The 24830-nt window shown below is 47.6% G+C and overlaps 1 protein-coding gene and 2 pseudogenes across 3 annotated transcripts; all 3 read right to left on the reverse strand.

Moving 5' to 3' along the window:
• Positions 1 to 1197: 1197 nt before the first annotated feature.
• On the reverse strand, positions 1198 to 4884 carry LY6S (lymphocyte antigen 6 family member S). The gene is made up of 4 exons (XM_080939923.1): positions 4858 to 4884; positions 4514 to 4584; positions 3434 to 3538; positions 1198 to 1780 (listed from the first exon to the last, which is right to left on the reverse strand). The coding sequence occupies exons 2-4, from the start codon at positions 4581 to 4583 to the stop codon at positions 1563 to 1565; spliced, it is 393 nt and encodes a 130-aa protein (XP_080796049.1). The 5' UTR covers position 4584; positions 4858 to 4884; the 3' UTR covers positions 1198 to 1562.
• A 2881-nt stretch (positions 4885 to 7765) lies between these two features.
• LOC308438145 (splicing factor 3A subunit 3-like) lies at positions 7766 to 15166 on the reverse strand (annotated as a pseudogene). The gene is made up of 2 exons: positions 14995 to 15166; positions 7766 to 9060 (listed from the first exon to the last, which is right to left on the reverse strand). The product of its transcript is annotated as a splicing factor 3A subunit 3-like (transcript).
• An 8299-nt stretch (positions 15167 to 23465) lies between these two features.
• Positions 23466 to 24210, reverse strand: LOC308438195 (DNA-directed RNA polymerase II subunit GRINL1A-like; annotated as a pseudogene). Its single transcript has one exon. The product of its transcript is annotated as a DNA-directed RNA polymerase II subunit GRINL1A-like (transcript).
• Positions 24211 to 24830: the final 620 nt, after the last annotated feature.

The following is a 24830-nucleotide window of genomic DNA, read 5'->3' on the forward strand; positions in this document are numbered from 1 at the left end:
AAACTCTCCTGCCTATGGCAGCTGACAAGAGTCAGGACCAGCTCTCTTGTGTTCATGCCATTGGGGCTAGCTCTTCTGCAGTGCCTGAGTGCCTCAGTCAGTGAGACCGCCCTTTTAAAACACACAGGGAAAGGCCAGGTTGGTAGTACATGCCTGTAATCCCAACACTTGGAAGCAGAGGCCAGAAGAGACTGCAAGTGAATCAGGAATGAATATAAAAGAAAATTCCAGAATCCCTACTCACAACTCAAATTTCATGTCCCAACCAACACCTTGGCCACATTCCCGGACCTATGCTTGTCACACGGGAGAAGGCTGCAGGGATGAGGGCTTCCCTGGTTGAGTGTGATAGTTTTATCTTAAAGGACTTTCATCTTGACAAGATCTGAAACATTTAGGACCTCCAAGAACAGGGAGTAATGTTCATAGCACCCAAGATTCCAGGGCGCTGTCGGTATCCATGAGGACTCCTGTGATGTTAACTACACAGGTTCTGGTCATCTCTTGGGCAGCAAGATAACAAGGCCAAAAACACAGAGCAACGATGGATCCCTGGTTGTTGATGTTTTAAGTCAGGTCTTCCCAGTAGAAGCATTCAATATAGACTAGGACTCCAAGAGAGGCAGTGTGAGGTTTGTTTGCTCTGATCCAAGCTGTGAGCCCCTGCAGGATATGGCTTTCACCTTTGGACTAAAAGAATCTGATAGGGCATCCCCTAACCACCATTGAGGGTTCATCTCCTGGGCTATTCCACTACCAGCAAGTGATCTTTGGCAGTGCCCTGTGCAAGTGTGTGGCTTGATGGTGCTTCTTCACATGCATGAGGCCATGGATTCTATCCCCATCATTGGGGGTGGGGTGAGGGAATGAAAGAGCCTGGGGAGATAGTTACATAAAGAAAGCTCAAGGCAACCCATACTTACACGGCAGGAACAAGCCTCTGAAACAGTAAAATTGCAAGCTTTGGTTTCAGAGAGAGACCTCGTCTCTGCAGATAAAGCAGAGTGCTCTTTATCTCCCTCTCTTTTGCACCAGTATCAGACCCGAGGGAAGCCCACCCAAACCAGTTGGTTCTCTCACTCTGAGCTGGCTAACATAGGCTAACTAAAGTATCTGGCTGAAAGGGCAAACATGTGAAATGGCAGGCAGGACTCAGAGAACACAGTAACAAAAGACAAATGGAGATCTTGTTGGGAGAACAAAGGGTTTATTGGACTCAATGGGGGGGGGACACCGAGAAGCAGGTGGGAATTTATGTATGAAGGGTGGTGGTGACACACAATGCCTTGGAATTCTGTCTCTCTTTGTGCTGTCCATGTGCCTCTAGGGACAGGAACAGCAAGCCACGCAAAATATGACATTGCAGGAAGTACAGATCTGAAATCTCTAGAGAGGGGAGTGGGTCACCTACCCATCAAGGGCTATAAAGTTGAAACAAGGTGTTCCACATCCTAACCTTATCTCAGAGTTTTTATAACTCATAATTCATCACTCCAGGGATCCAGGAAAGGGTAACTACACATGATAATAAAAGAACAAGGGCTGGGTTGTTGGGAGGGACATCATAGCAAGATCTGCAGGAGGACTGAGCCCAGGCTGACCAGAAGCAGCCCTGCCATGGTCCAGGTGCTGTCTCTAGTGGGAACTGCGGCATTGCAGAGGTTTTCCTTGCAACAGGATGTCTTCACTGTGACTGTAGTATCCAGAACATTTGTACTTTGAGTACTTTCAGTGCAGATGGGAAGGCACATCTTGTTTTTTATTTTACCTCCTTGATAGTCTGCAAGACATCAAAAAGTGATCCACAACTTATGCAGGAACAATAAAGCTTCCCAAAGTCTGGGCCACATGCCACTAGGCATGAATGGCCCAGACTTGTCTCTAAGGCATGTTGAACCCAGCCATGGTATCTCAGATTTGTAACCCAAAAACTTGGAAGACTGAGGCAGGAAAACTTTTATGAGGTAAATTCAAAACTAAGCTACATGGGGGCTTCGAGGTTATTCTGGGGTTACAGTGAGACCCTGTCTCAAACAACAAATGAAACACAAAAATTAAAGCTGTGAGCTGGTATGGAGGCGTGGTGAATAAAGTACTTATTTGCACAAACATGGGACCCCATTTCAGATCACTAGAGCCCATCAAAAGATGGGCAGGCAAGGTGACCTACTTCTCTATCTCTGTCCTCAGGACACAAAAAATGGTGATCTCCTGGTTAAGCTCATGGGCTAGACATACTGAACCTACAGGGCTTCAGGGTGAGACCCTGCCTCAGTAAATAAAATAATTGTCACAGAAGATTCCCATCAACTTCTGGGTCCCATACACTTGTACCTTCACAGTGCATGGACATCCACACATGTATACACACATGTGCCTTTCCATGCAATGTGCTGGGGAAGAAGCTCAGACAGTGAAGTGCTTGAGACATGGCAGCTTAAGGGCCCAAGTTCAATTCCCAGCAACCATCATAAAGCCAGCCAAACATGGAGGTGCTGTTGTGATCACTGGCTGGGGGAGGGGAAAATTGGGAGGTCCTGGGAGCTTCTTCTCTACCTCCAGTATACTTGGCAAATCCAAGGTCCCAGTGAAAGATCTTGTTTAAAAACAAACAACCAAAAAAAAAAAAAAAAAAAAAAAACCCAAAAAACAAAAAACAAAAAACAACAACAACAAAAAAAACAAAACAAACAAACAAAAAAACCAACGAGGTGGTTGGGACTAGAGATATGTCTCAGCAGTTACAATCACTTTTTGCTCTTACGAAATCTCAGGGTTGGGTCCCCAGACCTCACATGATTGTTTACAACCATCTGTAAGTCCAGTTTCAGAAAGGTCACAACTCTGGCACAGCAGAAAGTGCAGCCAGCCTCTCAGACTCTTGCAGTTCCCCAGGCAGTTATATCTAGGAGACCTGCTCCAGGAGACAGGCAGGCCTTGGTCAGGAACAGGCATCCGGATGAAAGGGTGGGGCTGTTCCTGCCTTGTTTATATAGAGCACATGCCCCAAATCTGTCACTTTGGAGGATCTGATCTGTCCTAAGGTTTCCTTTCTATCGGCATTCTTAAGTCAATCCTTTAGCCTAAGTACTAGATTCCTTCATTCTATGGAAAGGCTCACTAAATGCTTGCAGCTCTTCAGGTCTGTCAGTGAGTGAGACCCTAGAGGTAAGCTAAGGGCAGGAGCACCACATGACTGTCCTGGCAACAGAGGGAAGATGATGAACACCATGTGTGCAAATGGGCAGCCCTGATCTATGATCCACATCCCAGCACAGCCTTGAACCCCAATAGCTCCCACTTTGCAGGAGTCCCACTCTAACGCCAGGAGGCATGTACTATGAGAAAGGGGAACAATGGTCCATAAGAAGTGCCCAGACTTTTTCTTCCAAGCTACCCCAACCCATATTTATACAGGCCACAGGTTACTTACCTGCCTCCTGAGAAACACAGTAACCATTAGAGTAGGGACAAGTACTTGAAGAGCAGGAAGTATCATGTGGGACCCATAGGCAATTGTAGCACTCCAGTCCCTGAGCTGAGAAAGAAGCCAATATGTGAAGGATAGGGCATGTCCTTTGTAGCCCAGACCTCTCCTCTACAACTGACTTTATGATCACACAGATGCTGGCCACTAGGACATAGCATGAACTCCCCTGTTCAGTCACCTCCACCAAAGGCAAAAGTGAACCAAGAGCTACAGTTGTTCAAATATGGCTAGTACTGCTGTCTCAGCTAGTCAGCCCCACAGTAGAGACCTGGACACCAAGGAGTAGTAGAGAGACAGTCACTGTAGTGGTAAGTCAGAGAAACCAAATGACTGCTTAAGTGGTGAATGGGTGTGTAAGTAGGTACTGGGACCAACACATGGGGAATGCTGTTCTGACCTGTCCCACACTACACACACCTGCAGAGCTGTCCCCTGGGTCTTGGAGCATGACATGAACTTTCCAGAGTCTAGCTCAAAGCTGAGGCTCACCACAAGGCCTCCAGCAATACAGAGGTAACAGTAAGTATATGAGTATTTTAGAGCTCAGAACCTCTTAGAGTAGGAAGTTCTAGCATTTGGGCCTCATGTGGCATAGACCAGAGCATAAAAAGTCAGATGCTAAGAGTTAAGGATTCCAAACCCCTTGACTTTACAGCTTAGCCAGGAAAAGAAGCCTCTGCCAGTTTGTGTGCACACGGGCCAGTGGCCTGACTTGGAGACCAGGGCAGCAGGATAGGGTCTAAATCAGGTGCTCTGGTAGCCAGGGTTCGTGGCAGAGGTAGTGACGTCCAAGAGTCCTTCTGGCATCTGGTGATGGCTGCATGGAAGTCACTGGCAGGTTTGCAGATGCAGGAAGCACCCCAGCACAGGAGGCTTCACCCACCACAAGTCAATCCCCAGTCTCCTGTCCCCAGCACTCCTCAGGCACCAGGCATACAATGTAAATGCAGGTGGACCCACAACCCTGAGGCCCTATTTCATCTACGCTGTACCCTTCTGCCCCCTTCTCATTTCCCCTCTCACCTTTTTCTGCACACAGTAGGGCCACAAGAAGGATGAGCACACAGGATTTTGTAGCGTGAGAACTCTTCATCCTTAGAAAAGGGGTGCACAGATAAAACTTTGGAAGATGGAATCAGTTAATAGACCCCCAGTCACATCCCTGGACTCTCACAGGGCTCAGGCATCCAACCTTCCCTCCCTCCAGCCCTCCACACAGCTTCTCCACGGAATAGATGACTGACTACTTCTATCCACCACCCACCCAGCTTTTCCTTCCTCATCCCAAACTGCCACCCACAGCCCTATCCTGAGGGCTCTTCCCTCTGCTTGTCACCTAGCAGCTCCCTCCTGACATCAGTCCTTACTTCCTCTCTGTGACCAGGTTGCAGGCACAGTGGAAAGTTCTAGCAGATGTGGACTTAAGTAAGTCCTCCACTTTCCCTCAGCCCCTCCCAGTTGAATTCCTGGAAAGGGAGGGTTTCAGTTCTTACTTCCCCCAGACACATGTTTATTGTTAAAGAGTCAGCCAGATTTCTTAAGCAGTTGGAGAAAACATGCAGTGGTAGAGGGACAATGGTGCTGGAGGACAAAGAAGGCAGAAGGGCAGGGCCATGGTTGTCTTGCCCTTGCCATTCAGAAAGCAAGGGAAGGAGGCAACTTGCTCTCCTTTTCCTGGTTCTTGTTTTGTTTGGTTTCATCTTTCTTTCCTTCCTTCCTTCCTTCTTTCTTTTCTTCCTTCCTTTCTTTCTTCTTCTTCTTCTTCTTTTTTTTTTTGAGACAAAGTTTATCTGTGTAGCTTTGGCTGTTCTAGTACTTGCTCTGTAGAGCAAGCTGACTTGAAATCATAACTATCAAAGGCATGTTCAGAAGCACCTGCTGCTTCTGCCACCAGCATGTGACTTTTCCCTTTCTCTAAACAGTGGGTATGTGTTGCAGTGGTTGGGAGCCCATCACCCTCTTTCCTATGAGCAGACAAACAACTGGAATATAGTTGGAGACTTGCTGTGGTAAACAAGTCCCCAACAGGGTCTTGCATCCACAAAGTGAGAGTTCTGAGCCAAGAACTGACAACTGGGATGGAAGTTACTAAGCAGGGTCAAATGTGTTTGGGTCATATATGGGGCATTGGTATTAGTATTTATTAGCTAGAGCCAGGGATTCTTTTCACGGTACAAAGCAGTCTCAAAAAGAGGATGAGTGACCCCAGTGTCCCCTGTGTCCAGAAGCCTCCATGAAGCACTCACATGCTCATTCTCCCTGCTGTCTGTTGCCAGTCCCTACACCTATGAGGTCCTAGTCCAACAAAGGACAGGAGTTTCTCTGGCCTTTATGTCACCACCATGTGGTATTGCATTCTACCAATAAAACCTCACTAATTAGCCAAATATTGATGACATCGGTAACCCAGCACTGGAATTGCCCTCACAGCAAGCCAGAGTCTGAGTTCCCTAACCTCATGGAACTTAGAGCTCAGTGAGTAGCCCCACTTAAGTGTCTGCAAGGCACTGATACAGGTTAGAGAAGAAAGGGTGGGCATAGAAAGAGTCCTGATCTGGAAATCATCCTGACATCACAGCAAAAGGACAGGCATGCTCAGAGGACAAGTGAGTCCCGCAATGGACCACAGACTCAGTGACACTGATCACATCCACTTAAGCAGGAAGGCTGCAAAGGTAAGGAAGCCAAAGGCTCAGGGAACATATGAGCTGATTCTCCTGAGGAAGCCACATGGCTGAAATAACAGTCTCGTTCTTTCTATCATTTCTGGTTGGTTCCACATGCACATCCAACTCCAGTGTCAATGTTCTGGGTATGTAAGGCGATTGATTGAAGTTGGGAAGACACTGTAGGCTGAAGTCAGGATTCTCAAGGAGCAGTGGGGAATCAGCCTTTACAGGACTGAATACCAAACTTGGGAACTGCTTCAAAGTCTTGGTGCCATCACTCCGAAATTCATACAAGACACAGTGTTTATGTTAAAAATTTGTTACAATCCAGGACCGCTATCCCAGCACCATTACAGAATCCCTTCCTTGTTACCCTATAATTTATAATGGAAGCAGACCATGTTTGCCACCAATACCACACACCCCAGCACAGTGAGACGAGAAAGAGAACAAGGAAGAAAAGTTTCCTCTGTGATACATTCACATGCTGCCCTGGGCATTGATTCATGCAAAGCAAAAATAATCAGATATCGAGTCCCTGCAATCAAACATAGGGTATCAATGACAGATCTGAGTGACAATCTATCCCGGTTTAACCACTCAACGTGTTTATGAGCTTTTTATTATTTTTAACAGAGGATGGGTGAGGTCACTTACAGGAACATGCATAAACTCTGAGCAGCTGAGTCACCACCAAGTCTTTCCTCATCGTGGAAACAGTGCCATGGAGTTTATTATTTAGTTAATCTTCCTTTTTCTCTACATTCTCGTATCTTCTGAGACCACTTGTGGTTGGATAAGAGCAGGAGGGAGTAATGACTGGAACCTGAGGTGACAATTCTCCCTTCTTAGTATAGAAAGTTCGCTCCATTATCACAGACCTGTTTCTGGTTTGCTCTTCTGACTCCATTGCCAGGGCTCCTGGGCCAAGTTATCCCTACTCCAGAAGGGCCATGGGGCCATCACATTCTCTTTGTAGGAAAAGGCCAAATAATCCCAGTGATGCTCACTGTTTCTCTAAAAGTCTTAAACTAGGGGTTCTCCCAGCACCACTGTTGGGGAGTCACATTCCCTTAGTGGTGGACTCCTGACCAAATTACTGACAGATCACTTAAATTAACTCTTAAGAGAGAGGACAACAGTGTCCTTGCAGAATCTTAGAATTAGAGGTACCAGATGTTGCCAGGCTTGTGTTGGAGAAGTCAGGCCCTCTGCAGAGAGGGCTACATGCAAGACAAAACACACCCAACCCTATCCCCTGTCTTCCTGCTCAGCCAGTGGCCTGGATATTGTCACACTGAATAGGTTAAACATTAACCAAGCCCATTCCTCTCCACAGAGAATGTAGGACCCCTGTTAAGTAGCCAGAGACATATATGCAACTCTCAGCACCTTCAGTCACACAGCAAAATTTTTTTCTTTTTTTATTTTCCCACAGATCCTTTTAATGTAAAACAAAGATAAAAGACATCTCAATTCTGGAATCTGCCAGCATGTCTTGTTTCTACAATTTAGATAGATACTACATAGCAAAAAATCTTTAAGAGCATTTGGTTGGGAATTTTTTTTCTCAGGTTTCTCAGGAAAGCCCAGGCATGGCCAACCACTAGAGCAGTCCTTGTCTTTTCAGATTGTATGTCTTCTTGTTCATGACATTTCCACTGGTGTCTTCATACTCTTCCTCCGTGTCAGGCTGCCCTCGTTCTGAAACCTTCTGCACTTTCAGCTTGGCCCACAAGGTGGCAGCATCTTCAATCTGTGTCGCATTTGCAAAGTGGGCAGTGTTTGGAATGCACACACACCTCATGCCATGAGCATGACGCCATTCAGCCAAGTGCTGCTGGAAGGCCTTCCCCCCCCCCCCCCCCAATAGGTGTAGTTTACACAAATATCACAGTTGTAGTTGATATTCAGGCCGTGGAGCTTATACAGCCAGTAGGGGATGGGTTTGTCGTCCCAGCCCAGAGGCAGGTTTTTGGGGTTGTAAATGATCTCATTCTCTTTGTCCTCACTTTTGCTCTCGCTGATCTGTTCCTCTTCCTCCCGCTCCTCTCCTGTCCTGGCTTGCTTGCACTGCACATTTTCATGAGTGAACTGTCGCTGTTCCCCAAGAACCTCCAAGTATTCATAGATCTGGGCTTCCAGGGAAGCAATGTCTTTGTTCCTCTCAGTGTCTCTTTTTGTACCCTTTGACTTGGAATTTTTGGCAAACAAAGAGTTGTCAAGTGACTCCACGGACTTTCCTTTGGTGCTGAAGAGCCTCTGGGCTCGTTTTTCTAGGGCCCCACCATACATCAGGCCTAAAGCCAACAGTGCCGGTTTCAACCTGTCCAGGCCCAGGGATGCCAACACCTCCTGGGAGGAAAATGCGAAGAGATCAAGATGGGCGCCCACATGAGTCAGGGCACTGCTCTTTCGGTGCCGTTATCTCACTTCTTCTCAAAGTCGGTCTGAATCTTCCCAAAGAGCTCGTTCTGATCCTGAAGGGGCTTCAGTCTGTCTGTGTAATCCTGCAGGTACTCCAGCAGCATCTCCAGGTATCTCATATACTTTGCATTCTTTCTTTCTTTAGGAATATCAAATAACGATGTAATACAGCTTCTCAGATGCCTTCAGGTTAATGTACCTGAGGTAGCAGTCATGATCAAGGGAGCAACCATATCCCTCTTTATCTTGGGTTCTCTCGAGCCTTCAGGAGCTCCTCAAATTCCACAGATATTGGCACACAGATCTCATTTGGGTGCTTCTGGTGAAAGTCCTTTATCTTCTTGAGTCTGTCATAGAATTCAGCAAACTCGCTGGGTCCTGAAATAGCTCTGAGCTCCTCTTGTAGTCCATCTTTATCATCATACAAATCCCTTGCCCCTCCCCCATGGGCTGTGGTCTCATGATGCAGAGGGGCTGGGAGCAGGGTGTTGCATGGTAGTGAGAATGGTGGGGATAAATGATTCGGGACACTGTGTTGGAGGACAGCTCCTTTATTGATTGACATGGAGGGATTAGCTTATATACTTGAGTCAGGTGAAGAGGAGAAAAGGCATAGGGGAGGAAGGGTCAGAGTGGGGTCAGGGGCTTCCAAGTGTATCAGGTAGATTATCTGATGCCAATCACATGGAATTTTAGAAGACAATAGTCTGGTGAAAAGAAGACAGTTCTCTTGTGGGGAAACAGAAACCTAACTGGTTTTAACATGACTCAGCTTGTGTCTCTATGGAGTTGAGCAGGCCCAAGCCTGATTTGGGTAGGGAGCAGCCCCAACCCTGCAGTGCGCTAGAGTAGCTGTCCAGGGGTGTGGACAGGGTTAGCATTTCTTCTAGGTTATAAGTGCCCCACACTTACCTGGCAACTTTCAGGTTTGCCTGACTCATTCCAAAGGGGGGCTGCTTGACCCCTCCTCACTTCTCTTGTTCTGGCTCTCTTCCCTACTTCTCTCCAAGTGTGCCTGGATGGCCTTAACTTCTCTCTCTCTCTCTCTCTCTCTCTCTCTCTCTCTCTCTCTCTCTCTCTCTCTCTCCCTCCCTCCCTCCCTCCCTCCCTCTCTCTCTCTCTCTCTCTCTCCCTCTCTCTCCCTCTTTCTGTTTGTCTGTCTATCTGCCTTTCTATGTCTCCACTGCTCCCTCAACTCCCCTCCCCATGCCCTAAATAAACTCTATTCTATACTATACCATCCTGTAGCTGGTCCTCCTGGGGGACGGGATGCCTCAGCATGGGCTCACAGAGGAACCCCTTTTCCCCACACCATACAGGGCCTCCATCAAACATATCCCTGTCTTCTGATCTTCTTATAAAACACAACAATTACTTCCTGCTGCAGAACAGAATGATGACCAGGAGTGACTTATGGAAGAAAGAATTTATTGGGATTTATGGTTCCAAAGGGTTAGAGTCTATAATGCTGGAGATCCTTGACAGCCAGCAGCAGACAAGGCAAAATCTGAGCCATCTCAACATGGAGCAGAGAAAGCAGGAGAGATGGGGCATGGCTATAAACTCTCCAAACCCACACACTGTGATTCACTTTATCCTTCAAGGCTCCATGTCCTAAAGGTTCCATAAACTCCCTAAACAGCACCGCCAACTGAAGATCAAGTGTTTAAATGCATTAGCTTATGGGGATATTTAATCCACACTACCACAAATGTCAATCATTTCAAGTCTTCACTGCAGTTTCAGGTTGAATGTTTACAACCGTGCAGGTGACTAATAGGTTTTCTCTGCCCTCAAATATTATTTGTACTGGTTATCATAATCAGGTCCTGCATTCTCCAGAGTGTTACCATCAGATAAACAACGCTAGAATCACTGGATTAGGTCTGAAATTGCCGCACCAAGACCACCATTCACATATGCAACAGGCAAGAGGGACTTTATTTCAAGAAAGCAAGAAGTCTGTGTGCAGGGTGTCAGCTACTTATTAAAATGGCAAACCCAGACAAAGGGCACAAGTCTTGTATGAAAAACTCAAAGAATTTTAGCAAGGGCTAAGATCTAAAACTTTATTGGTGGGTGTCAGAGAAGTTGCAAGGGTTGGTTTCTGATTGGCTGCTATGTTAGTTTTACTATAGTCAGTGAGGTCTTGTGAAAATTCAAGGAACAAGCTCAGTCCCCAGACACTCAAAGAAGAATCAATGGTTATTAGCCTGTTTTTGCAATCTGCTTCTCTGGGAAATTGAGACTTTATTTACAAGGTTTTTATCTTTTCAGGGAACTTGTCAACTGCCACTTAACATTATTACAGATAGTCAAGGAGGTGATAGGGATGAAGAAGTTGAGGAGGAAATGAGGAACCCACCTGACTCCATTTTGAAGGCAGGAAATGTTTAGGCTGTATTGTTCAAAAGCAGTCTGACTTTGTTTTCTAGAACCTGATCTGCCCCACCCCATGACCTGGACTTGGTTTGGCCACCTTTCCTAACCTCCCTGAATCACATAAAAACCTCAGTCTTTTCTTGTTTGTGTTGTTTTTTCTTTTTCTTTTGCAGATTTGATGTTACTCCTCCACTGTCTTCAGTAGACCTATTTTGCAACCACTCAGGAGTTTATTCCTAAACATCCCAGCACTCAGAAAGCACAGACAGGTAGAACTTTGTGAGTTCAAGACCAACCTGGTCTGTAGAGTAACTTTCAGGATATCCAGAGCTACACAGAGAAACCCTGTCTCAGAAAAAAGAGGGATGGGGTGGGGAGAAACCTAAGACACAGACTCAGGACTGCTCTCTTAACCACATCAGGAGGCAGTCACTGCCCAGCTCTCACAGGCACTCAATAAAAAGCAAGCTTGTTACAATTTGGCTCCAAATTGGGGTAGTGGGCTTCTTCTAACCATGTTATCTAACAGTGTGTAGCCAGTCTGAGGTTCAGCAGTCATAGGGAAGCATCTTGGCAGGGGCCCTTCATATGAATACAGAGTTGGTGCTTCGTGCTGGTTCAGGACCAAACATAAGCATCAGATTCTTCCCTTCACACCCTCGGGGCTATTTTCATACACTTGTTTCTTTGTTATCTATGTGACTTAGAGCTTCTCAGAAGCCAGTCCATTTTGATTCAGGAAACACTTGCTCTGTATCTCTATCCATCCGTATGACAGGACAAGACAGTGCTGAGGTTCCTCCACCTTGTACGCTTGCTAAGGCTATTTCTGACTTTAACCAGAATCTGATCTCTGTGACCGCGAATCAATTGAAAACTTCCCTTCTCTATGCTAGGAAACAAAGGTCAGGATGTCCTAGTAACTCATCTATCCTTTATTAGAACTGCCTGTGTGTGTGAAACATTCCCCACCCCAGGTGGCTAACCGATCATCTTAGCTTCTACTTTAAACTGCTTGCTTCTTTAATGCCCCTGTGCCTGAGGTGCCAGGATGTGGTTTCAGCCTCAAACTCTATATTCTAGACACTCGGGGACATAATTAGGAACCCAACACCTGGATATGTTCACAGATGCCGAAATAAAATTTCAATTGACTTTACTCTTGGTATGAATGTGTGCATGAGCATTTCTGGGGATTACCCAGTAACACCTGTTACAGTGGCCTTGAAGACTATGGAAACTTTGTACCCACTGACACAAAAATTCAGCTCTACCTCAAAGTCAGTAGAAGACAGTTCATTCTGAAGCCAAATATGAATGAGGGTGGGCTGGGAAAAAGCCTTAGGTTAAATTTGATAACAGTCTTTAGTACTGTTAAATAGTGAAGTATGAAGGCAGGGGGTCAGGCTGGTGCCACAAGCCCACCAGGTATCGGGAGGGGGTACTAGGTATTTATCTGGGCCTGCTGTCAGGTTGGAGATAGTTACATTACAGAGGGGCTGGTGTCTGGTAGGTACTCTTCCTATGCATAGTCCAGTTCCTGACACTGCAGACAGGGTCAACTTTCGTTGGCTTCCCCAGGGGCAGCGTGAGTGGTCAGAAGTAACATTATAGCTTTGTAGCTGAGCTATTCCTTCAGGGGGATTGGAAGCAAAACACAGCCAGCAGGACTGAGTAGTGGCAGGGTTAGTGAGGTTTAAAACAACAAATGCACTATCAAGCAGATTGAACAGGCGGTCCTCAGTTCTCATAGGGAGATAGGAGGGTGTGGTCAAAAGGGGATACGAGTCTTCCTTTGGTGACAGAGTGAGACGAGGAGGTCTCTCAGGCCTGGGTACAGGGTTATCAAGCACCAAATTGGGGCCTACGGGTCGTGTGGGAAGACTCTCTATTTTTATCTTAATAGCAAAAACGAATCCAGGGTCCCCTCTGCCAGTATAGACTCTCCATCCCCAATGGTTTCCTCTTACCCACTGACGATCTTGTTTTCCCTGTGGGGTGAAGCTGATATTTAGAGGGTTACAATAACTGTCTTTGCACAGTCCCTGAGGGCTACCCGAGCTTTCAGAGGCACACCCAGTCCTATAAGCCGGGTATTTGGATGGATCTCTTTCCCCTTTTTCTGGCTCCCCTGGCTTATGACCCTTTTTAACTATAATTAGATCCCAAGCGGAGGAAGGGTTCCAGTAGGCTTCTCCCATGGTCTCACATCCCCATTTACTACAAAAATAGTCTGAGGTCCCTCCACACCGTCTCTTCATTTCCCTGGTGTGTCCCTGTCCGGGGCAGACATAGAAGTCTGCTGCCTGAAGGTTGGCTTGGAAAAACTGTCCTGAACACTCCAATGTGCTCCCTATGCCATGAGGGACACACTGTTCTTCTGGGGGTGGCTTTTCTAAATTGGTGTAACTGGAAAGATCCCAGGCCATAGAGCCGACTGCTAACTTACAGACATCAGGTGCAAGATCAGGCCACCAAGTCCAAGGGGTTGCACTGCGGTTGTTGACCACACGACGTCGCCCTCTTCATTAAGCACTTCCCAGGTTAATTTTTGAGGGGCATGGGGGTTATTAGCCAAGGTTGGGGCTATGACAAAGGCGCAGCTTAAAAGGACTGTCACCGGCTGCCACTGTCCAATTGTCTTCATGGTTATCTTTGCCTTGACTGGGTGTCTTCTTTACATGGGAGGCATGGACCCAAGCAGCAATCCCGTCGACCTTGACTGCCGAGGGGGTAGTTAACAGCACCAGGTAGGGTCCCTTCCACCGGGGCTCAAGCGTGCCAGCGCAATGTCGTCTGACCAGGACTGAGTCTCCGACCTGGAACCTGTAGAGCACTGCGGTGGTTCCTGGAGTGTAGGCTTCTTTGATTCGACTCCAGATCTGTGTTTTAATAACTTCTAAGGCCTTTAAGTGGGTAAATAGAACAGAGGAGGAGGGGGAGTTAGTGCTAGGATCCAATATCCCGCATGACTCCGTTAAGGGGGGCGGTCCCCCATATAGGATTTCATAAGGGGTAAGGCCGAAACGCCCCGGTGAGTTTCGGACTCTAAGAAGCGCAAAGGGGAGGAGGGTCACCCAGTCTTTGCTGCCAGTCTCAATAGCTAATTTAGTAAGGGTCTCTTTTAGAGTTCTATTCATTCTTTCTACCTGTTCTGAGCTCTGGGGTCTGTAAGCACAATGTAATTTCCAATTAGTCCCCAGCTGGGTGGCCAACTCTTGACTTACCTGGGCAACAAAAGCTGGGCCGTTGTCCGACCCGATTACCTTGGGAATCCCGAACCTGGGCAGAATTTTTCTAGTATCTTCTTGGTCACCACCTGAGCAGTTTCAGATCTTGTGGGAAAGGCTTCTACCCATCCTGAAAATGTGTCTATAAAAACTAGAAGATATTTATTACCGTACTTTCCCGGCTTAATTTCAGTAAAGTCTATTTCCCAATAAACTCCCTGTCGATCTCCCCTCATTCTCTTTCCAGGTTCCTTGAACGGTCGGGCGGCATTGGTCAAAGTACAGGCTTGACATGTCTCTACTACCTGTTTTGTTATGGTATGTAGGTCTTGAACATAGTATTTGGAACTTTTAATTAGTCGTTTAAGTTTTTCAGTTCCGAGGTGAGTTAGTTGATGTAATCTTTTTACATAGTCTTGCCCTTCTTTAGCCGGTAAGACAATTCACCCATCTTCAGTCAGGGCACAGTCTTTGTGTGGGAGCTCAGGGGGCTCTGGTGGATAACCTCTGGTTTCTTCTATTAGCACCGCGGTTCCATGGGCGGCTTGTTTGGCTGCCTGATCTGCCATCTGGTTTCCCTGTGTAGCTGGGTCAGTCCCCTTTTGATGTCCTAAGCAATGGACAATGGCCAATTTCTTGGGTAGGTGTTTGGCTTCTAGAAGAGCCAGTATTTCTTCTTTGTTTTTAATGTCTCTCCCTGCTGATGTCAGCAGGCCCCTCTGCCTATAGATGGCCCCATGAATGTGGGCGGTGGCAAAGGCATAGCAGCTGTCAGTATAGATGTTGATAGCCTTACCTTCTGCCAGGCGCAGAGCTTGAATTAGTGCCAAAAGTTCAGCTTTTTGAGCAGACGTCCCCTCTGGGAGACTGCAGGTCCATAGTACCTGCTTCCCATCTACCACTGCTGCTCCTGCTCTTCTTTTTCCTTCCACCACGAAGCTGCTGCCATCCGTATACCAGCTAGGCATGCCTGGCCAAGGTTGATCAGTCAGGTCCTTTCTGACTCCAGTCTCCTCGGCCAGGACATCAGCGCATCAGTGCACAGGAGTAGAGTCACCTGCTTCGGGGAGTAGGGTGGCAGGGTTGAGGATAGCAGGGGGAGCAAAAGTTATTTGATCAGTTAGTAACAGGCTCTGGTAATGAGTCATTCGAGCGTTTGTCATCCAGCGGTCGGGGAGGCTGCCGTACAATACTTTCTAAGGCATGGGTGGCGATTATAGTCACATGTTGACTCAGGGTAAGCTTGTCAGCGTCTTTGACGAGCAGGGCTACTGCGGCAATGGCTTTCTGACAAGAGGGCCAACCGCTGGCAACGGGGTCTAGTTTTTTTGACAAGTAGACCACCGGCCGCTTCCAAGGACCCAGGGCCTGCATCAGGACTCCCCGAGCCACTCCAGCCCGTTCATCAACATATAAAGTGAAAGTTTTGGTCAGGTCTGGCAGAGCCAAAGCAGGGGCTGAGAGCAGGGCAGTCTTTATATTATCAAAGGCTTTTTGATGTTCTTCTTTCCATGTAAATGAGACTTTGTCTCTGGTCAGGGGGTACAAAGGGGCCGCCAAAGTGGCAAATCCCGGTATCCAGAGTCTGCAAAAGCCCGCCGTTCCCAGAAACTCACGTACTTGTCGTGGAGTGGTGGGGGTAGAGATCTGCATCACAGTTTTCTTTCGGGCTTCAGTGAGCCACCGCTTTCCTTCCCGGAGGGTGTATCCCAGGTAGGTAACTTCTGGACGGCATAATTGAGCCTTCTTTGCGGACACCCGGTACCCCAACTCACCCAATTCTTTTAGAAGCTTTTTGGTCCCATCAAGGCACAGTTCCCAGGTTGAGGCTGCAAGCAGCAAATCATCTACATACTGCAAAAGAGAGATTTGGGGGTTCCATGCCCTAAAGGGCGCAAGGTCACGGTGGAGAGCTTCATCGAAGAGAGTTGGAGAGTTCTTGAATCCTTGCAGAAGCCTGGTCCAGGTCAGTTGACTGGTGTGTCCTCCTTCGGGATCCCACCATTCGAAGGCAAAGAGGAGTTGGCTACTTGGATGTAGTCTGAGGCAGAAAAAGGCATCTTTTAAATCTAGAACAGTGTACCAAGACTGGTCTGGCGGCAGGGAACTCAGTAAATTGTAGGGGTTGGGCACTGTCGGGTGGATGTCCAGTACCCGCTTGCTGACCTCTCTCAAGTACTGGACAGGTCGATAGTCATTGGTTCCAGGCTTACGTACTGGCCAGAGGGGGGTATTCCAGGGGGACTGGCAAGGAATCAGTATGCCTTGTTGTAATAGCCTCTGGATGTGTGGTTGAATGCCTTCTTTAGCTTCCTGAGTCATGGGGTACTGCCTGACTGAGATGGGGGTGGTGGCTGCTTTTAATTCGACCACAACTGGCGGCACCCGTTTGGCTAGTCCCATTCCTGCTTGCTCTGCCCAAACTCCTGGAAAAGCTACCAACCATTCCTTAGAGGGCAAATTTCCAGTCTTGGGTTCATGGAGGCGATACTCTTCTTCTAGATTCAGAACCAAACATGCTATAGGTGCCTCCCCCCAGGTGACTTCCGGCCCCTCTGAGGTGAACTGGACCTGAGCCTTTAGTTTGGTCAACAAGTCCCTTCCCAGAAGAGGTGCAGGGCACTCAGGGATCACAAGGAAAGAGTGAGTCACTTGGCTCTTTCCTATTTTTAAGCTTCTTTGTGTTGTCCAGGGGTAAAGTTTACTACCAGTGGCTCCCATGACCAGAGTTCTTTTTGATCCTAATTGTCCTAATGGTTCAGTCAAGACCGAGTGTTCAGCCCCGGTATCCACTAAGAAATCAACAGGGTTCCCCACCACAGAGAGAGTTACCCTGGGCTTGGGGAGGAGGATCGAGCCCTGACCCCCCTAATCTTCTTTAAGGGCCAGCACCTTGAGGTCCTTTTGTTTCTTTCGGGGGAATTCTCTGGCCCAATACCCTTTTTCCTTACAGTAGGCGCACTAGTCCTTTTCAAGTTGTGGTCTCTGTCCGCCCGGGGGTCTTCTTGCCCTGTTGCCCAGGTACCCTGACTGTCCTTTCTCTAACCTTTCTCCACCTACTACTGTGGCCAAAATCCTAGTCAGATTCCTCTCTTGGTGGCAATCACACCAATTCTCTCTTTCTTCTGTCTCTATCTCTTCTCTTTCTTGCTTCTCTTCCTCAGTCTCTCTCTTATGATACACTTTCTCTGCTTCTCTTACTAAATCCTGTAAAGTATAATCTTGAAGCCCCTCTAATCTTTGTAACTTCTTCTTGATATCAGAGGCCGACTGTCCTATAAAAGCCATGGCTACAGCCGCCTGCTGTCCCTCTGAGGAGGGATCAAATGGGGTATATCTCCTGTAAGCCTCCATCAAGCACTCTAAAAAGGCAGAGGGTGGCTCCACCAGACCTTGCAGGACTTCTCTTACCTTAGCCAAATTCGTGGGTCGCCTTGCGGCTCCCTTGAGACCTGCCACTAGAGCCCGGTGGTAGACCTTGAGACACTCCCTACCTTCTGCAGAGTTGTAATCCCAGTCAGGGCGGATCAAGGGAAAAGCTGCATCTATAAGATTAGGGAGATTGGTGGGGGTCCCATCTGGTCCTGGAACATTTTTTCTAGCTTCCAGGAGGATCCTCTCCCTCTCTTCCGTAGTAAAGAGGACCTGCAAAAGCTGCTGGCAGTCGTCCCAAGTGGGCTGATGAGAAAACATCAGGGACTCAAGGAGTCCCGTCAGGCCCGAGGGGTTCTCTGAAAAAGAGCGGTGGTTAGTTTTCCAGTTATACATATCAGCTGATGAAAACGGCCAATACTGTAGTGGGACTAGTTCTCCCGGAGCTGGGGCGGGTCCATAAGCCCGTAATGGTAGGGCAATAGCAGAGCCAAGCCCCGCGCCATTTCCCTCTGGACTGCGACCCCGGCGGCTTCGGGTCCCAGCTGCCGGTCCTGTTTCAGAGGTTGTCTGGGAGTCAGTGGGAGTTGGCACCTGTGGGGGACTTGCATGAGAAACTGGTTGAGGATATGGGGGTGGAAGGTGGTCGAGGAGAAAGGAACCATCATCAGTTTCAGGATAAATCTGCGTGGGGGCCGATGGAGCGTCTGCCGGCTTGTCTGGATGAGGTACTTTTGGTTTCGTGACCACGGCCACCGTCGCCGTTTCTGCCCCTGCTGTCCTGGGTCTCACCCAGAGTGGCGGGTTTTGGACCAGGTCCTCCCACACGATGATGTATGGAACCTGACCAGGGTGTCCCCCTGAAGCCTGAGAAACAATTCGCTTGAAGCGGAGATGAGAGATAGATTAAAAGTTCCCTCTGAAGGCCATCCTACGCCAAAACTCGGCCATTCAGAGGAGCAGAAAGTCTACCACAGTCCTTTCCTAACTTCAACAGAAAGATTATGAGCCCTTGTCTTAACGTCCGTCCAATGGTCCAAAGTCAGTGTTAGTGGGGTCGTCACGGTCTGGCCCATTTCTAGTTCTGACACACACACAAGAAAAACAATCACAAATACTACAAAACAGAGAGACAAAGTCAGTTGCCGACCTCGAGTCAACCCGAAATCCTGAAAAGAGTCAGATGGTCTAGAATTGGCCCTCTGACACAGATCGTCAAGGAGAAAAACTTATCTTCCGACTTTCCCCGTGGGGGTCCACCAGGCGTCCCTGGTCCTCCCCCTGTCCTCCTGGGACGTCTCCCAGGGTGAACAAATGGCAGACACCTGGATACGTCTATCCCCATCCACTCCGCTCCTCCTCTGAAGAGCAGACTCGGTTAGAGCGTTTGTGAAAATGGAACTGCGATCGCACCAGATCTCTGAACAATCTACAAACACAGAATCACAACAGGACAACGAGGAAAGAAGGGAAAGAAAATCCTTACCTCCAAGTAGGTCTAGGACCCCTGGGTGGTCGCACAAATCCTGGACGAGCCCCCAAATGAAAGACCTCCGAAGGGAGACCCTCACTCAAATCTCAGGAGAGGCGGGCACCAAGACCAGACTTGCTGCAATCGCACGAGGAATTTTATTGAAAGTGAAACAGAGCGAGATCTCAGGCCAGCATGCTGGGGTCGAGACTCATACACCACACAGGAGTAGAGGAGTTCGATCCCGGCCTGAACTTGTGACGGGCTTATAAAGGCAAAAACCACAAAAGGGAGGACAGGGGGAGAATAAGGAAATTCAAAGGGGAAGAGTCATACATTTTTTTTATCAGTTAAACCATGTGTCACATGAATCATACACCTGGGGCACACCTAGGGCATTGAAACATTCCACAGAGGTCATTGGGACCTTCTGTGGTTATTCTGGGAACTCAAATCTCAAGAAAGTTCTGGGTGCAATTACCTGCAGAGGAGAGGACCCTAGGGCAAGGAATCAGTGTCCTTTGACAACTTTTTCCTCTTCAGTGGCATTTGCACAGGGTGTGTTCCAATACCCTCAGTACCCCTAGAAGGGCCCCCACTCATGTAATTTCTTTTTACCGTGATCAAGACCTAAGAGAAGGAGGGGTTCTAGTAGGTGTCTCCTGTGGTCTTGAATCCCCAGGTTCTTATTAAAACTGGTCTGGACCTGTTAGGTGACCTTCTGTCAGGCTTCTTCCATCTTGAGGGCAGCCATATATGACCCTTGATGAGGGGCAGTGGAAACTGGGGCCGTGGCAGGGGGGTTAAGAGGGTGGAGATCCATTAGTAGCAGATCCCCTGTAGAAGGGTCATGGAGGATGTTCTTTTTTTACAGACTCATTGGTCTCTATGGGGTTCTTCTTCTTCATGACCAGGACCTGCAAGTATCTCAGAGACAAAAAGTCTTTTATCCAAGTCAGTGGAGGTCCTCCACTAGATCCTTCCATGTACTTGTATAGGAATCTTGGTCTGGTTTGCCCAAGGGATCCTGGCCTAAAGAGTCTTGCTTCTACTGCTTTGAATACCTGCAATTTGAAGGTCCCTATGGGTAGTCACGCTACTCTGAAGGTGGGCCATTCTGAGGAGCAGAGATGAACCAATCTGCCATTATTTACTACTACTGACAAGTTTTCTTCTATTTCCATAACTTCCCTCAAGTGGTCAACTAGGATGTTTAACAGGGTAGAATCAGTCTGTCCCATGTCCAAAAATAATGTCGGTCCACAACCAAGATCACAGATAAAGACAGTCAACACACACAGGCAGTTCACCCCTGCCTAAGGTGCAGAAACCAGGTTATTCCAAGACTAGGTCAGCTCTTGCTGAAGTCCAAGAACAGAGAAAGATAATCAATACACAGATTGTCCCCTCCAGGGGTTCGGAAACCTGGTAATCAGGTGACTCAGCTGGTTCCTACCAGTATTGAAACTAGCAGGTTCCCTCTGGTGTGCCTGAAGCATGTTTCAGACTCTCTGCAATCATGATGTTATGGCATATCTGCCTACCACAATTGACCCCACCACATCAGAGGCTCTCCAAGCCTTACAGAGGCCTTCGAGCAAACCAAAAGCAAGACAGACAACATGGTTCAAATATGCCAGAAAAAGAGGAAATGAAGGTCCCAAAGCTCATTTTTTTTTCTAAACAAAGCAGGAGGGTAAGGGAGAGACTTATATTTTGGAGGCTGAGCCAGAAGGGGCCCAGCATCAATCCTAAATTCAACTGCAGAGAGGAGCGCCCCTAGAGGCATAATTTAGCATGAAAGCCAGCAAGGTTAGGTTCTGGTTGAGGGAGGGCAGGCACTTAGTGCTGGTTCTCTGTTGATTTTTTGAAGGGCTTTATCTGAAACAAAGGAGCACAAAAGCTGAAAACCTGAGGGAGGAGCAGGCTGGCTGAAAAGCCAACAAATTTGTCATTGATTTACTGCTTAGCTCTTGAGGTGAAAGAAACTGGATCCATTTGGGTTGATTTTATTTTTTTAGTTTTATTTTGTATTATTTTATTGTTGTGGTGTGTGAGATAAGGTTAAACAGCTGTCCCAGCACCAGCTGTGCAAGCACTATTCTTCTTGCCTCAGACAGATGTGGCACTACTGTTAAAATTCACCTGAGCACGTACATGAGTGTGTGCTTTGAGTGTGTGCTTCTAGACCCTGCTTGCTCCTGTCTGTCTCTTTGTATTACACTAGTTTTGTTTTGTTTGAGACCAGATGTCAAGTAATTCAGGAACTCGTTAAGAATTTGAGGATGCTCTTGAATTTCTGATCCTCCTGCCCCTGCCTCCAGAGACAGAGATTACAGGCTTGCCCCCCACCCCAAATCCCATGACTTTCAATTTCCCATGAATCTCAGTAGATGCAGCTCCTTGCCTTTTTCCTTCACTCCCTCTCCTCCCTCCGTTCCTTCTCTCCTGTCTATTCACCTTCCACCCTCCACCTGACAATCTGAGTTTGAGCACTGGGATCCACACAGTAGAAGGAGAACTCCTGTAAGTTGTCTTCTGACCTCCACACATGTACCTGTCACATGTGATGTAAACATGTGCAATTAATATATGATAAATTAATAATTAATAAAGAAATAATTAAAACCCTTCCTGTTTTTAAGCCTGGAGTACCCTCCATTTATTTAAGACCTGCCCTCATTTCTTTTAAATTTTTAATGTCCCAGGCTTGTGCCACTTTGTTTAAACTTATTCCTAGGTGTCTGCTTCCTCTTTAGGTTGTTGTAAAAGAAAGTGTTCCCTTCCCTTGGTCTTGCTCTTCACTGGTAGTCTATAAAACACCTCACTGGCATTGGGTGTTGACCTCACATCCTGCAATTTGGCTGATCCCCTCCACCCCCATGGTTTTTTTTCCCAGGAAATCATTTAATAGAGGGTGTGGAGACCAGGGCGTGGAGGACACACCTGTGGTCCCAGCACTGAAGAACCCCATCTTCAAGGCCAGAGTGGGTTGCAGAGGGTTAGAGGCAAAAACCTGAGAGCCTTGTGTGCAGAGCTTGTTCCTCTCCTTGGCCAGCAGGTGGCACCTTCTCACAGTCTTCAGATGCTTATCCCTGCACACTTCCTTTCTCTGATCTTTTTTTTTTCTCCTGCTCTGATTGGTATTTTATTTCTCCTTTACAAGTTCCACATAATAGACGAAGGCTTTTTGAAAACATTGTTATCTTTGCTGAAAACAATCATATAATCATTTTAAACAACACAAATGTGTACATACATAACTGAGGTTTCTGCAGCCTACAAACACCTCTTTGGGTCTAATAAGAAAAAAAAGCAATATACTGACAATTCAACTGTAACTCTTAGAAAAACATTGGTTTTCTTACCAAACATGAGTGTCCTGTACAGGGACCTATCAACCAAGACAGCAATGAGTTCGAGCCGAGGGGAGCCAGGAGCAGCTCCCACACCAGCTCAGAAGACCCTCCCCGACCCAGCACCTCTTCAAAGTGCTCCTCATCCTCACCATAGGAAGACTGCAGCAGTGCTCCTCATCCTCACCATAGGAAGACTGCAGCAGTGCTCCTCATCCTCACCATAGGAAGACTGCAGTAGTGCTCCTCATCCTCACCATAGGAAGACTGCAGCAGTGCTCCTCATCCTCACCATAGGAAGACTGCAGCAGTGCTCCTCATCCTCACCATAGGAAGACTGCAGCAGTGCTCCTCATCCTCACCATAGGAAGACTGCAGCAGTGCTCCTCATCCTCACCATAGGAAGACTGCAGCAGTGCTCCTCATCCTCACCATAGGAAGACTGCAGCAGTGCTCCTCATCCTCACCATAGGAAGACTGCAGCAGTGCTCCTTATCCTCACCATAGGAAGACTGCAGCCGCCCCCAGAGAAGGCAGGAGAAGCAGATACACTTGTACTGTCAGAATGTCTTCCGCATTATTTCACATCCAGCATCTCAGGAACATGTCCATGCAGCATGCGCACCATTCTTTAGACTGCTCCCTTTATATCTTGAGCGAGGGACCAGGCCTTCCTAAGTCACTTTAGGTGTCTGGGATAACAAAGTGTTTCACCAGAAGGGGTGTAAGCAATGCTATCTGATAAGAGTACGAATAAGGAAAAAAGCATTTATCTTAAAGAAAGAAAACGTGTGCTCTACTCACACTAAAATATCAGTCCGATGTACAATATACTGAAAAAACTGTAACACAATACGGCCAAACACAATGTTCAAATATTAAACTGTTCAAGCATGTGAAGGTCATCTTCTGAAAGACAAACTGGGTTCTTATTTTGTAGCTATCTTTGTGTAACTTTAAAAAATGCTGTTCCTCAACAAGGTCTGACACTGGTCTTGATACTTGTTAGGAAGTTCGATGAGACGGTGAGAACTCAGCAGTAACTCTCGGGATCTCCCAGCATCATCTTCAGCATTCATCCGAGGACTGGGCATCGTCTTTGTCCCTCACTTCTCACTATTTCCCTGAAGACTCCCCTTCTGGATTGTAGCTGTGCATTTTAATATTCAGTCTCTCGGCTAGTTTCTGTGCTGCGAGCTTGGCCTGCATCTCCTCATAATTCTGCTTCTGCTCTTTCTGCAGGGCCAGCGACTCTTGTATGGAGAGCAGCCGTGCAGGCAGGTGGTGGCGTGGAAGGAGTCGCGCTGCTGTGACATCATCGAGATGCTGCCTAGCCCTGTGTCACCGCTCTTCTGAGGAAGAAGGAGACTTGGTGAGTCATTTTGTTGTGTGGGTAACACATTGCCCTTAAACTTATGAGAGGTGGGCACTGGGCTCCTGGCTCTCATTTCTAGCACTTTCATATAATGAGGCTTCTCTGCAGTCCTGCCAAGTTCTCAGTGCTGGTGTTTTCTTCTGAGGGTTCACTCTGGTCTGCAATTGTGATCCTTTGCAACTTATCGATAAACAGGCTGTCGACGTTGCTGGAAACCTCTTCCACTTGACTTGAGTGCTGGGGGAGATACTAACTTCAGATGAGGGTGCCCGGGCTCTCCTATGGGCAGCTGGGCTGGTGTTCACTGCAGCCAGCCTCCAAAGTCTCTCCATTGCCTCTGTGAGTGAGATGTGTAGGTCTCTGTGTTTCTGAGGTTGCTTTAGATGATTTACTATTTACTGAGGAACATTCAGGAACTAATGATGAAGTATCAAGCATCAGGTTAGAATCCTGGGCCTTGTCTATGTCGGTATCAACTCTAGTGGTTGCTTTGTGCTTTAGCTTACAGTCTACACTAACAGGACGAAACGATTTACTTCTCCCTCTAACCACTTCACGTTCTGAAATGGCAGCTTTCAGTTTGGCAATGGAGTCTGAGGTTTTTTTTTTTTTTTTTTAAACCTTTGTCGGGCAATTTGCAAATGAATTTTTCGTTGTGCAAAAGTCTCTCCTGGCGCCTCAACCTCCCCCGCAGCTCCGCCGAACTCTGCCCCCACCCCCAAGTCCTCGGGAGCTGGGGGTTCGAAGCCGCGGGGCAGCGAGCGCGTTGTGCACGGGCTACGGCTGGCGCGGCGGGCAGGGTTCCCCCGCGGGGCCCATGGCAGGACCAGGCGCGGCGACTCTGGAGCGCGAGCGGGAGTCGCCATTTTCCCGGAAGAGCACGGCTTCACCAAGCCGAATCCTCTCTGATCTCTTCTTATATGACACCTTTCCTGTTTGGATCTGCTCTAATGGCCCCATTTTGTCTTAGTTCAGCTTCATTAAAAGACTCGTGGCAATACAGTCGGGACACTAGGGACTCAGGGCTTCAACAATTGAGGCTGCAAAATTTGAAGGTA

The sequence above is a fragment of the Micromys minutus genome (assembly GCF_963924665.1).
Source record: "Micromys minutus genome assembly, chromosome: 27".
NCBI lineage: Eukaryota > Metazoa > Chordata > Mammalia > Rodentia > Muridae > Micromys > Micromys minutus.